The 15,281-nt window shown below is 39.7% G+C and overlaps 1 protein-coding gene across 3 annotated transcripts in view; it reads right to left on the bottom strand.

Moving 5' to 3' along the window:
- PLA2G4A (phospholipase A2 group IVA) overlaps positions 1–15,281 on the bottom strand; it is a 232,561-nt gene that overhangs the window by 57,214 nt on the left and 160,066 nt on the right. For all 3 annotated transcript variants that reach the window (XM_079761548.1, XM_079761547.1, XM_079761546.1), the window contains 2 exons: positions 5,951–5,988; positions 2,454–2,595 (listed from right to left, as the gene is read on the bottom strand). In XM_079761548.1, coding sequence (XP_079617674.1) covers positions 2,454–2,595; positions 5,951–5,988 — 180 coding nt within the window. The remainder of the gene's footprint in view (positions 1–2,453; positions 2,596–5,950; positions 5,989–15,281) is intronic.

The following is a 15,281-nucleotide window of genomic DNA, read 5'->3' as shown; positions in this document are numbered from 1 at the left end:
AAAGGTTTACTATAGGAAAAAAATGTTTCCCAGAAAGCCAGAAACTTCTGAGTAGTATGCAGAGAAGGAAGTGTTCTCAAGGACTAATTAACCTGAGACCATAATCAACCACAAGTGCCACCAGGGATCTGTATGGTGACAGCAAGACTGGATGGAAGAGAAGTCCAGTCCTTTTTTAAAAAATATAGAAACTTCAATGGAGGTTTCGCTTCTCCTCCCAGCTTCCTTTTAGCAAAAATTCTTCATGAGCAACATTTTATCTCCGAGTCTGCTCCCATCACAGCCATTCCAGCCCCAGCAGATTCGCTTCCCACCCCACCCCCATGCTCACCTGCAAACACATTCCGAGACCAGGTGTGGGACCCGGTGCCCATCTGGCTCCCTTACTCAGAATCCATGTCTCATTTCCAATGGTATTCACAAGACAATTTACAATTTAATTTACAATAATCTTAAATCCATCTGTGTGTGCATATATGGGAACATCTGTATATATATTTACTTATGATTTTTTTACAAATATTATCTTTCTAAAAATCTATCTATATAAAAAGTCAGCGACCAAAACGCTATAATGACCAGAATGACTGGTCGCTATGATGCCCACTGCGGCCAGTGAACTGGCCTGATCAGGGGGTGGGGCCAGCCGGCCAACCTCCTGCGGCCCCTCCCCCCAGCCGGCCCTGCCCCATGGGTCTCCACCACCCCAATTGGCCTGCAGCCCCTCCCCCTGGCCAACCCTGCCCCTGATTGCCCCCCCTACACCAATAGTTGGCGGGGCCAGCCCACCAACCTCCTACAGCCCCTCCCCTCACCCAGCCCCATACAAGGGGCTGTGGGTTGTGGGCTGGCCAGCCCCATCCCCAAATGGTGTGGGGGCTGATCAGGGGCAGGTTTGGCCAGCCAACTGCCCGTGGCCCCTCTCCCCAGCCAGCTCTATCCCTGATCAGCCCCCCACACCATTTGGGGATGGGGCTGGCTGGCCCACCACCCACAGCCCCTCTCCACAGCCGGCCCTGCCTGCAATCAGCACCCCCAACCCCAATCGGTGGCAGGGCCCTCTGGCCAATCGCCCATGGCCCCTCCCCACAGCTGGCCCAGCCCTGATCGGGTCCCAATTGGGGCAGACCTGCGGCCAACCTCCTGCCATCTCCTCCCGCTGACAGGCCCGGCCCCAATCCACCCCATTGGGGCAGGGCCGGCTGGACTCCACCTGTGCACGAATTCGTGCACTGAACCTCTAGTAAATTAATAATCTTGAATCCCAGTCTGTGTGTACATGTATGGGAATATATGTATATATATTTACTTATGCTTTTTATACAAATATTATCTTTCTAAAAATAAATTATATTCATTTAAAATATTCAATTAACAGAAAGTTCAAAGAAATAAATAAAAAATTAGCTGATATACCACTAAGAAGGAATTTCATCATACCATTTGATGAAATTACAGGAATTTGTTTTTTCATTTTTTATGGAAGTATAATTAATATATAACATTAGATTAGTTTCAGTTGTACAACATGATTCACTATTTGTATATATTGTAAACTGATCACCACAATAAGTCTAGTTAACATCCATCTCAAGGTAGTTAAAATTTTTTTTCTTGTGATAAGGATTTTTAAGATCTACTCTCTGAGCAACTTTCAAATATGCAACAGAATACTATTAAATACAGTAACATTTTTTGGTAGATTTCAGATAGAAAGATAAAACAATAAATGAATGGTTGAATGGATGTTTGGATAAATGAATGAATGATGGATGGATGGATAGATAGATGAAGGGATAGTAAATGAATAAACAGCCAAAAACTGGATTATTATTTTACTGGAATTTAAGGAAAGAAAAAGAAGATAAAGTACAATTAAAGGATTGTATTTTCAATATTTGTTCACAAAATATTGTAATTTTAAGATCTCTATAATTAGTATTATGAAAAACATTAAAAGGTAGAAATCATTATTTTGGATGTTATCTTTTAACTTTCTGCTCTGAAACTAAGAATTTAGAACATTCCCTTTCATGTTCCCTGTTCACATCTATTTTTTTAATTGTGTTATCCTTAATAAGATCTGTAACATCTTCTTGTTCAGTAATGATAATTCCACAGTTGTTTAATCTTAGTCTACATTAAAATTAATTCAATGATCTTTTTTATACCTGACACTAAACTTTCCCTACTAATGAAATGATCATCTTGTTTGTGCATAAGTATGCGTATGCCTCTTTTAATAGCAACATCTGATAAATATTTCCAAATGTGGGCAGCATTTGTGATGACCTTCCTCAAAGAGTTTCCATTTATGAAACGCTTTACCTTACCTTATCTCAAAAAGCTGCACACATTTTCCCAAATGTTTTCATATTTGGGAAGAATTGGGGAGGAAGTACAAACAAAATTATTATTAAATTGCAATAACATTTGAAAAATTTACAACTCACATCACGTGTAGAACATAAGCTTTCACTATTCTCCAGACCCAGGAGTTTCTTCATGTTTTCCTTTACGTTTTCTTTTCTCTGGTATCTGAAAGCTTTCTCCTGATCACACAAAGCCATACTAAATCGGAGGTCCGGGGATGAACTGTATGTAAAACAGAGAGTCATGAGCGTAGGTCCCCAGCCTTCTTATACATCATCCGGCCCCCCAGAGGTTCCCAGTAGCTACACTGATATAGGCTCACTGCTTCCCTCAAGCCATTTTCTATGAGGGACCTGAAGCAGAGTATAAAAGGATGACTATCTCCAAGCGTGTTTCAAGGCAGGTTTTTAGAAAACAATAAGTGTAAGATGTTTTATGAAAAAATAAACAAGCAACCAAACAGCTCCTGACCACCTGCCTGTTATTGATAGTAATAGCACTTTAGGGAAGCACTTCAGAAAAGAAACCTGTTTAAGTAATGCTGCTATGAACATAGGCGTGGGTATATTCTTGCTGAGTGGAGTAGGGCAAAGGAGGTGGGGGAGGGGGTCATCTGCAATACTGTCAAAAAAAAAAAAAGAGGAAATAATAAAAAAGAACCTGTCTAGATCAATTTGCCACAGTAAGAAACCTTAAATTAAATTATACACCTTTCTAAAAAAATATTGTGTCTTTACCATTTATAAAGGTAAGCTCTCCCCTTAAGAGAGTTAAATTTAAGGCTCATTTCTGTTAATTCAGTATATTTCTTCCTTGTAAACATAGAATGAGAGAAAAAATTATAAGGCCTCTGGGCTACGTATTCTATAGTGATATTTGATCATTGCAAATATTTTAACTACAACTTCCCACAGAACAAATATACGTAACTCATAAAAGAGTAAGTATGAGTAGTAATGATGAATCGAAGAATAAATATTCAATTTCATTAGCAAAATTATAAAGTAGTTATTATTAAATTAATAATTCAAAAATACTTAAAATATCTACTGTTGGAAAAGGTAAAGTAACACTGTTATTCTCATGCATACATTTTGAAAATATAAATTTGCAAAAACACTTTTGAAAAGCAATGAGGCAATGAGCACCAAAAATAATTAAAATGTGTATTTCCTTTGACCTAGTAATTCTATTTCTGGATATCTACCTTAAGGGAAGAAACTGAAAAGATCATTTAACTGTATTATCATTATGTTATTAAATTGTATTATATCAAAACACTGAATTACACAGTCATTAAATTTTATTATTATGAAGATTATATAACAAGGTGGGGAAAATAAGAGTAAATTCGCATTTTAAAAGTCAAGTCTTGGGGTAAACTCTTTTCTATTATAATTATTTATTATAATATGTTAAGTTGGGTATATTTTAATCACTTAAAGAAATAAAAATCTTACCTGCACAGTTGTCTCTGAATCCTCCTCAATTTTTTTCCCTTTTCACTCCTCAGAAGTAACTACTATTTTAAATTTGCTCTTTATTTCAATAAATTTCTTTATATTTTTACAATATATATTTATGTCCCTAAGAGTCACTTTTCAGGTTTAATTTTTTTTATATAAATGCTGCCAACTGTATGTATACTGCAAATTATTTTTTTCATTGAACATTCTGTTTTTGAGATTCATCTCGGTTTATGTCGCTAGAACTAATTAAAATATTTTTACTATTGTGGAATATTTTCAATATATGAATATAGCATGATTTGCTTATCCATGAACATTGAAGTTGTTTCCAATTTATTTTTAGCTATTACAAACAGTACCACTGTGAACATGTAGTATATATGTGAAAAAGTTTCCTATAATATATGATCTTTAGAAAAAAAAGCACACCATCTTATTAAACCATAATAGATATAAAGTACTCTTTTCTTATTTTGCAAATGAGTAAAATAAGTGATTAGAAATTTTTCAACCATTAACATAATTAGCAGGGAATAGATTTAAACCTAGGACTTCTCATTCTGGGACTCATGCTTTTTGTAATGTACAATGATAATCATTATCTTACACTAACAACAAGAAGCATGATTTTTTTTAAAAAAATCTATGAACAGAGCAATGAACATAGATGTTTCGAAGGTATTAGAATGAAATATCGGGAAGAAAAAATTTTAAATGCTGAATAATTTTATAAATATGTTATCTTAGTTACTTTATTTCTTTCTCTTAGGTATTATCTTTAATTAGTTTGTTTTCTTTTAAATTTTTATTTTATATTTAATGGAAGATATCCTATGGGAAATTGAATTTTTCTTTAAAGAAAACATTTCCATTTAAAATCAAGATATAAGTTAACATATACAAATAGGGTTTGATTAAAGTTCATTATAAATATATAATAAATTGTTTCTGGACACAAATGTACATTACTTGTGATTTTTTTCTGCATCTTTTATAACTGGGTTTTATAATGGTCCTAAATAAAACAGTAAGGACCATTTCCCAGGAAAAGTAATAGCATTACTTGCATAGTCAAATAAAAATATTTCTAATCTCATGCCTAAATAAATCACTTTTAAGCAAGAGTTAATGTAATGCAAAATGATGCAACACAGTAACTTGAAATGTCCTTTGATACTTCCTCGCATAAACTGAGGGACTGTGGTAATTTATGCCAATAATTTACAAAGTCAACTTGTTCCAGAGATCAAAATAAGAGAAAGAAATGTCTAAACTGAATGCCAGGGCATCATTATCATCCATTTGGCAGATCACTCATTTATGTGATGTTTGTATAAATAAAATTTGTACTAGTAACTTTGGTAAAACCCACTTCAACAGGAAAGTACAAAGAGGGGTTGAGGGAGGTGAGGTCTGAATCCTGCATTGGATCAGAAATCAGCTCATTTCCAAGACAGGCCTGACTCCCCTAAGAGTCACCCTTTGAAAATAAATAAATGACTTTCCAACTTTCATTTTTTAGAACCCACTTTGAAAGAGCAACATCCTTTCATGGAACTTGACCATTTTTAGTCCTGCTGATTACTATGACAAATTGGTCTCAATTTTCAGTTTTTCCTCTTTCTAGTTTTCCTGTTCACTTTTGTGTTTTTGAATTTCTATCTAAATCAACAATAGAAAACAGGCTTAAGTAACTGTATTCACTTCTATTGGAATAGAAAAATAACTTAAGGGAGAGCCCTTTCTAAAAAGCCCTCATTTTTGACATCTATTATTTAACCAGCAAACGATGGGAAAATTAATCAAAGAATATTGGATTTATTTTTTAATGTTGTAACTATTAAAAAGGATCTAAAGAAAAGCAAAGTACATTTAATGCATTTTGATAGTCAAAAAGCTGTGATAATGAATTCATATATTAAAAGTATATTTTTATTATGTTTTTAATCATTATTATTGAAAGTATTACATATGTCCTCCTTTTTCCCCAATGGCCCCTTCTAGCTCATCCCTACCTCCAACCCCAGGCCTAAAAAGTATACTTTTTAACAAAATAAATCAATGGAGCTCTCACAATATCTTCCACTCAACAAAATTAATGTGCTTACCAAACTTCAAGGGACATTTCCAGAATCATTTCAGTGACCTGTAAGAGATTTATTAGGTTAGGTCATAAATAGATGTGTGTTACATATAATGCAAATGAAGTCAAAATAATTGTTCAGTGGCAGATTATTTTTAACCTAAACAAAAACCCTAAGAATAAAAGTGGCATAGCTCCATGAAGACCTTAAATTACAGGTGTATTTAAATATGTTTTTGCTATTTTTTACAGTACAAATCTACTTAAAGTCATTTTAGCAAACATAAGAATTGCCTTTGTATGGCCTTTTTCTTCACTCACTAAAATGAAGCAGTTCAGTTCTACAATCATTATTTCACAGAACATAAAACTTGTCTGAGCTGTAAAACATATAAAGATGTTCTATCTGTTATTCAGGAGCTGTGCCCGGGCCCCAAAACCAGAGGCTGAAATGGCTGGACGGTTAAAGAAAGCCTGGGTGTGCATTTGAAACATGTGCGGGCTGTAGTAAACCAGACAGAACACCTGTTCAGGGACCTAGGGACCAACCAACTGTGGTCAGGTCAAGAAACTTCTCCAAATGCAATGTGGGGCTCAGGTTTTTATTTTGTCAACACTGTGTAAGCCAGCCAAACGTATGGGAGAACCCCATCCTGCTAATGGGAAAGAGAGTGCCAACTATCCACAAAGCAGAAGGGATATTAAAAGATGTCTTTCCAAGACTATGAACCTATTGTACAGAAAGATCTTATCAACACTCTCCTTGCCATTAGTTATAAATAATGTAACTGTAAGAACCAAATGAGAATGTATTTGAAAGGTTGTTACACAATTGTGAGATGGTGCTATTATTTTTTTATATCAGTTACTATAAGAATACAGTTAGAGTTAACCTATTCAATACCTTCAATAGAACAGAACTAGAATATGCCTCTTCAAACATGAAGGAGATATTTTTAAAACATAAAATGCTATAGATATTTGGTTTTGTTTTCTTTGTGGTGGTTTCAGGGGATGGAAAAAAACAAACCAGAAGGAGCCTCTCAAAAGGTTATAACAAGTTCATGCATAATTCTCAGTACTGAATTTTATGAGTACGAAAAAGGTATTGAAATCATCTGTACAAAAATTTGCCTCTCCCACTAAACTGTAAGTTCTGTCTTATATAGTTCTCTATTTCTAGTTCATTGCACGGTATTTGGCATATAACACATAATCAATAAATATTTGTTGAATTACTGTGCATGTGTATGTGAGAGGAAGAACGCCAGGCAACCTTTTCTTACCAAGAACATCTCATTATTTCTCGAGATAAAATCATGGACTGGCCCAACCCAGATAGTTTTTGTTATGTATGGAACGCTATGAACCTTCATTCATCAAAGCAGCATTTAAATATTACTTTGAAGTTAATAAATCATCAAGAATCCTAATAAAATGGTTTTTATTTTTTAACATACTCGGATGAATCATAGTTAAGTTATAAATAAAAAATGTGAATGACTTCTAAACAATTAATGTAACCGCTATCTGTTCTACTAATGAAAGCACTGCTTAGATCACATACCAACACATTATGTCTATTCCCCATTTCAAAATTTCAAATGGAGTCTTTGCCAAAGAGGGATTAAAAAAAAAAAATTACAGCCCTAGCCGGTTTGGCTCAGTGGATAGAGCATCAGCCTGTGGACTGAAGGGTCCCAGGTTCAATTCAGGTCAAGGGCACATGCCTGGGTTGCGAGCTCAATCCCCAGTGGGGAGTGTGCAGGAGGTAGCCAATCAATGATTCTCTCTCATCATTGATGTTTCTATCTCTCTCTCCCTCTCCCTTCCTCTCTGAAATCAATAAAAATACTTTAAAAAGAAAAAGAATTACAAAGAATGAGATTACTTTATATGTTTAGTAAGACAAACAAGACATGGGTAAAAGCATAGTCTGTTGCAATAAATAAAAAGGTAAATAAATAAATAGATAAGTAAATAAATACAGGAAAGCTGCCATTAAAATGATACTAGATTTACTGTTTTTATCTTGAGAGGTCAAAAGCACCATGGGAGAATAGAAATTTTTAAAAACCCCACAATATTACAACTCAATATGGATTTTTCTAATAAATGGGAAGATCCAATGCTGGAATAGGCTTCCTATTCTAAGATGTTACCTCCTAACAGAAAGTGTTCAGAGAAAAGCTGGCTCCCCAACTGGCAAGCCCCATGCAGTTTATTTATTGAAGTATTCAATACCTGAATATATCTAATGCCTATTTGTTCTCACAACTTAGTAAGTAAAAAGAAAAATTAACTGTGCTCTGTTTCTGATCATTATGTCTTCTCCATAAGAATGTCCCTTCCACGTCCATCCACAACGTTTCTTGGCTAAGACGTTCACAGTCTTATACAGACTGATAAGACTCTTTAAATGAAGGCAGGAGGAGAGAAGAGAAGGCACAGTATTTTCCTGCCATTTGGAGGAGAACAGGATGTGTTGCCATGGTTCTGGTCCTTACTTCCGCCCGCTGTCCAAGTGGATCACCCACAATCAGGAGGAAATAGTAAACTCTCCCACTTGGTGCACTATGTTCAGACATGCTGGGAGGCTGACATTCACCATCTCTCCACACCTTTTACTTGCAACATGTGATTCAGATAAAATAGCCACAAAAATATGCACTTCCTGCGGCATTACACAATTATTGTAAACTTCTTCCCACACACTGCATGAAGCATCTCTCCATGCCAGTCAACCAAGTTGCTCATCTTAATCAAGGCACTTAGAAGGAAAGGTGACCAAATTTTCCCATCATATTCAGTTAAGAACAAATGAGAAAAATTCCACCTCTTCTAGGAACTATAAAGGCAAGAGCAGGCTGTACTCATTGTACATTCTTGTGGGGAAACAACATTCTCTTTGAATTCCACCATGAAAACAATTGTAGATGCTTGCAATGGGAGGTGTTCCATTGTGAGGGTGGGGAACTAGAGCAGAAAAACTACTAAAAAAATAAAAATAAAAAAGCCATTTCAGACTTAATTAATTTTGAAACTATATAACCCACTAATTCTTTTGCAAATTTTTCCAGGATCATTTTGAAACAATAAAGCTAAGGTATCAAGCATAAAGCCTGGCATTAAGGAGGTCCTTTAAAATTATTATTACAAAAAGATGCAAACGGTCAAATAATTTTAAACCAGATGTGGCTCTAACAAGGAGGTGCACACAGTAATTACAGCCCTGCCAATACCAGCTAGGTCACAGCTAAATAAATTTTACATGTTTAAAATTGAGTAAGATACTTCTAAAATCATTTTTAAGTACATATGATTTTCTATAACACTAACATTTGTTCTTTTATTGAGATACTAGAAGCCCGGTGCACAAAATTCATGCACGGCGGGGGGTTGTCCCTCAGCCCAGCCTGTACCCTCTCCAATCTGGGACTCCTGGAGGGATGTCCGACTGCCCGTTTAGGCCCGATCCCACTGGGACTGCTGGCTCCCAATCCAGGACTGCTGGCTCCCAACTGCTTGCCTGCCTGCCTTCCTGATTGCCCCTAAAAGCTTCTGCCTGCCAACCAAATCACCCCCTAACCACTCCGCTGCCAGCCTGGTTGATGCTTAACTGCTCCCCTGCCAGCCTGTTTGCCCCCAACTTCCCTCCTCTGCCAGCCTGGTCACCCCTAACTGCCCTCTCCTGCAGGGTTGATCACCTCCAACTGCCCTCCCTTGCAGGCCTGGTCCCTCTCAACTGCCCTCCCTTGCAGGCCGGGTGCCTCCCAACTGCCCTCTCCTGCTGGCCATCTTGTGGTGGCCATCTTGTGTCCACATGGGGGCAGGATCTTTAACCACATGGGGGCAGCTATATTGTGTGTTGCAGTGATGACCAATCTGTATATTACTCTTTTATTAGATAGGATAGAGGCCTGGTGCACGGGTGGGGGCCAGCTGGTTTGCCCTGAAGGGTGTCACAGATAAGGGTGGGGGTTCCCTTGGGGTATGGAGCGGCCTGAGCGAGGGGCCTGTGGTGGTTTGCAGGCCGGCCACGCCCCCTGGCAACCCAAGGGGAGGCCTTGGTATCTGGAATTTATTTTCCTTCTACAATTGAAACTTTGTAGCCTGAGGCGGAGCCAAGCCTGCTGCTCCCTCCGGGGCAGCAGCCATCTCTGTGGCAGTTAATTCACCTTCTACAATTGAAACTTTGTAGCCTTAAGCGGGTGAGCCCGGCCAGGGTGTGAGGAAAGCTTTGCTTCCCCTGTTGCCGCCAGCAACCCTGGCCTGCTCTCTCAAGCTCCATTCTGCCGCCATTTGTTTGAATTTGTTTACCTTCTATAATTGAAACTTTGTAGCTTGAGTGGAGGCTTAGGCCTGCAATGGCTATGGAAAGCTTGGCTTGCTCTGTTACCTGGGAAACCATGCTCACTGTGGCTGTAGCCATCTTGGATTGGGGTTAATTTGCATACTCGCCCTGATTGGCTGGTGGGCATGGCTTGGCTGGTGGGCGTGGCTTATGTAGCGGAGTGATGGTTAATTTGCATATCACCATTTTATTAGAGAGGATAATTGACATATAATATTATATTAGGTTCAGCCGTATAACATAATGATTCGATATTTGTATATATTGCAAAATGATTACCATAGTAAGCCCAGTTAACATGTGACTTCCTCATAAAATAAAATTAGTATTTACTACCAGGAATCATCTAATCTATCACCCAGGAATTCAGGATAATTGTGCCTCCCTCACCCCCCCAAATATCCCAGATGGTTTTCAAAGACTTAAAAGATTAAAAATACACTCTTCCCTTCTAGCCATGATCCACTCTATCACACTGAGTTTTCCTCCTTACATTGAGTGATAGCTTTCTTTCCTTAATTTAAGGTCCTTTTTCCTTCCCAGTGGACACTGGAGATTCTGAAAGAGCCTGTTATCATTAGCTCCCATATAAAATAACAATTTCCTAAAGCACTACTATGTAACCAAAATACTCTTTCTTCAAATGGGAATCTCTCAGATGCTCTAGTTTTTCTCTTTTAAACTTCATTCACTTTCGTTACAATTGTCTGAGCACTTCCCAGGTTTTCTGTATTTCCCGTAAGTGTTATCATTTATCCATTCATCCAAAAATGATTCAAGTGACTGATGTGGGTCAGGCTGGGTATGCAATGTTGTTCTACTCCCTGAAGGAATTTAGGTACAGCTATGGACCCCAAGGGCACAAGTGTCAAAATTCTAAAATGCCCTAAAACTTAAAACTTATAAATTGCACAAGTGTCAAAAAAAAAAGACTCACTTAAGCTCCTATTGCTAGTATGCCAAAATAAAAATGCATTCTCTCTTAAAGCCAGGAATTATTGGACCCACATTTGAACTTTGCTCTGTATCAATCTGATGGCATCACGTCTTAGCCAAAGATTTCCCAAATTTCTCACAAAATGATAACGTTCTCCTGTTTTCCCTTCAAGCTCTGCTTTGTCTCATTCTCTCAGGTGAATTGTAGTCTTTGTCTTCACACATCAATACATAGTTTTTCAATACAATCATCCTGATTCTATCTTTATATTCTAAACTCACCATCAAAACTACCATTTTTTAAAGCTTTGCCACTATCTCTTCTATAGAACTATATTGTTCATTTTCAAGTTGCAATCATTAGTAAGTAATGATAATAAAAAAAAATCAACCAAAATCCTATATAATAAAAGCCTAATATGCCAGTTGTTCCCTTGAGCGGTCGTTGGACCGGGAGTTCGACCGCTCGCTATGACATACGTTGACCACCAAGGGTGGCAGTGGAGGTGCTGCTGACCCGATGGGCCCTGAGGAGAGCGGGACCATGGCAGGATGGTGGAGCAGGTAAGCGGGTGGTTCCAGGTCAAGGTGGGTGTGAGCGGGGACCCAATTGCCCTGCTGATCACCCCACAGATAGCAACTAGTGGTGGCAGTGGGGGGTGGGGCTACCGCCCGGCTCCCAGGCACAGAGGGAGTTGGGCAGGGGGCCCAGCCCCAATTGATCATCCCACAGACAGGATGGTGGAGCAGGTGAGGGGGCGGCACCAGGCCAAGGCGGGGTGCCAGGCAGGGCTGTGGGGCTGCAAGGCTGGGGGCCTGAGCTGGGGCCCAATCTACACAGGCCACCCCGAGGGAGCCCACCCATCATGAATTCATGCACTGGGCCTCTAGCTACATATAATAGAAACCATGAGACATGACCATCCTATCTAATAATAGACAAATATGCAAATTGACCATACCTCCGACACACCCATAAGCCACGCCCACAAGCCACGCCCACCATCCAATCAGAGCCAGTATGCAAATTAACCCAAACCAAGATGGCTACAGCCACAGAGAGCAAGGTTTCCTAGGTAACAGAGGAAGCCAAGCTTTCTGCCTGCCCTTGCCAGGCCTAAGCCTCCACTCAAGCTACAAAGTTTCAATTATAGAAGGTAAACAAATTCAAACAAATGGCAGCAGAATGGAGCTTGAGAGAGCAGGCCAGGGTTGCCGCTGGCAACAGGGGAAGCAAAGCTTTCCACACACCCTGGCCGGGCCCACCCGCTTAAGGCTACAAAGTTTCAATTATAACCCCAACACAAATGGCTGCGGGCCTCGGAGGGAGCCCCAGGCTTGGCTCTGCTCCAGGCTACAAAGTTTCAATTGTAGAAGGAAAATAAATTCCAGATACCAGGGCCTCCACTTGCGTTGCCAGGGGGCGTGGCCCGCCTGCAAACCACCACAGGTCCCTCGCTCAGGCTGCCCCACGCCCCAAGGGAACCCCCACCTGATCTGGGACACCCTTCAGGGCAAACCAGCTGGCCCCCACCCCTGTACCAGGCCCCTATCCTGTCTAATAAAAGAGTACTATGCAGATTGGTCATCACTGCAACACACAATATAGCTGCCCCCATGTGGTCAAAGATCCTGCCCCCATGTGGACACAAGATGGCCACTACAAGATGGCCAGCAGGGGAGGGCAGTTGGGAGGCACCCGGCCTGCAAGGAAGGGCAGTTGGAGGTGATCAACCCTGCAGGAGAGGGCAGTTAGGGGTAACCAGGCCGGCAGAGGAGGGAAGTTGGGGGCAAACAGGCTGGCAGCAGAGTGGTTAGGGGGTGATCAGGCTGGCAGGCAGAAGCGGTTAGGGGCAATCAGGAAGGCAGGCAGGCAAGCAGTTGGGAGCCAGCAGTCCTGGATTGTGAGAGGGATGTCCGACTGCCCTGGGATCGGGCCTAAACGGTCAGTCGGACATCCCTTGAGGGGTCCCAGATTGAAGAGGGTACAGGCTGGGCTGAGGGACAACCCCCCTCTGTGCACGAATTTCGTGCACCGGGCCTCTAGTTTTTAAATAATAACACTAATTTCTCAATAAAGATGGCAAGTTGAAACGCCATATAATGTAAATTTAGAGGCTACATTCTTCAAAGTATTGGCCAAAACAAACTGATTTTCATCGAGAGAAGGAAGAAGTGTCATTTTTCTCTGTCTTCCAAAAGTGTCCGTGCATTAACTCACTTAACCATGACAATCCTAAGAGATGGGCACAATCTATATATGTAACCCTGTTTTACAGATGAGGATGCATAGGAAAAACAAACAAACTTGTCCAACATCACACAGTGAAGAAGTAGCAGAATCATGATTCCAACCCAGGCATGGCTGTCCGATGCTGAACCTGGGGTCGAAGACAGTGGGTCCCACCAGTGTCTCTCAAAGGACAACTCTGATGTTTGTTCTTCAGTCCTGTGACTCCAACAAACACAACCTTGCCCAGATGTTATACATGCTAGCTGGAAAACAAACCCTGTGGATCTAGCCCTAAATTTGGTTTTCTCCTAAAAAAAAAAAAATCTAAAGTTGAGGTGAGTGATAAGTCATAGTCTCAGGAAGAGCTGGACCCTTTGCAAGTTCCTGCTTCCCAATGTCAGCTGACCCTCACTGCCACTAAGCAATCCTTCCATTCAGCGCTCAGCGACACATGAAAGCTGTAATAAGCTACACTTATTTTCCTCGAGTCACCCTGTACTCCTCAGACTCACCACTTTCCTCGGAAGGCTGCTAACGCTGCATCAACTTTTCGTTTTTGGTACCAAATGTTCTCTGTATCGTTTTACCTGCTAACTCTTTGCTTACTAACACTTCTGAGGAAGAAGCCAAATCCTGTTTGCCCTAAATTCCCCATTACCTGTAAAAAAAAAACTTCCATGACTCATTGCTGTCAGTAAGATAACATCCAAATTCCAACAGCTTGAATTTGAGCTCTGCGATCATCTGATCCCCAACGTACCTGTTCTCCCTTCATGTATGAATGCTCTCACGTCTAGACACTGTTTCCCGAACACGCCTGTCCTGTCTGGCCCCATGGCTATGAGCAAAGGCTGAGGCTGCTCTCTCCACTGGAATGGCCTTCCAGCCCTATAGTGGTCCAACCGCATCCTTCTTTTAAGGACAAGATTAAGCCATTGATGCCCACTATAACCCACAATTGTCTGCTACATCCCCATCCTCCTTCGCCTCTCTGTCCTCATCACTTTCCATTCTCCCTGTGACCTTTATGTTCCAGCCATACTCTTGCCCTTGCTGATCGTTAACATACGGGGCAAACTTCTCCTTCAGGACCTTTCTGCACTCAGATATCATCAGAGATGCTTTTCTTAGCCACAGTTTTTAAACTTAATTTGCTACCCCCTTCACTATATATATATATATATATATATATATATATATATATATATATACACTCTCCTCTCCTCCTTCCTGGTTTATTTTGCACTTATTATCACTATCTAACACAAGTATATTTTACTTATCTTGCTTCTTGTTGATCTTACTAAATAACGTCAGTTCCAGGAGGGTGGGAATTCTTGTTTGTTTGTTTTTTCATAGCTGAATAGGAAGTGCCTACAGACTGTCTGTCACTCAGTAGGTGCTCAATAGTTGTTTGTGAAATTAATGAATAATTCCATCTTATAACTCTTATTGTACAGATCTTCAGCACTATTTACTTGGCACTTGAAAATTTAATATGCAAATACTACACTCTAGTAAATATGCTGAAGTGTTTAGGGATGAAGTATATTATCTGCAGCTTGTTTTTAAACACATCAGAAAAGTAAGATGGTTTGACTGATGGATAGATGGAGACATATGTGGCAAAGCAAATACAGTACAATGCATATTGTAGAGTAAGGGCAGCAATTATAAGGTTTTCAGTTTACAAATCTTTCAACTTTTTATATGCTCAAAAATTTGAATAATAAAATTTGGGGAAAATACAATATTTTTGAAAGGCCTGCCCTGACAATATAAACTTTACTAGTACTTGCCCGCCAACTGTTCTCTAAAACCTCCCTCTATTTT

Source organism: Cnephaeus nilssonii (assembly GCF_951640355.1).
Source record: "Cnephaeus nilssonii genome assembly, chromosome: 21".
Taxonomy (NCBI): domain Eukaryota; kingdom Metazoa; phylum Chordata; class Mammalia; order Chiroptera; family Vespertilionidae; genus Cnephaeus; species Cnephaeus nilssonii.
The sequence above is the reverse complement of the archived record's forward strand: the minus strand, read 5'-3'. Positions and strand labels throughout refer to the sequence as shown.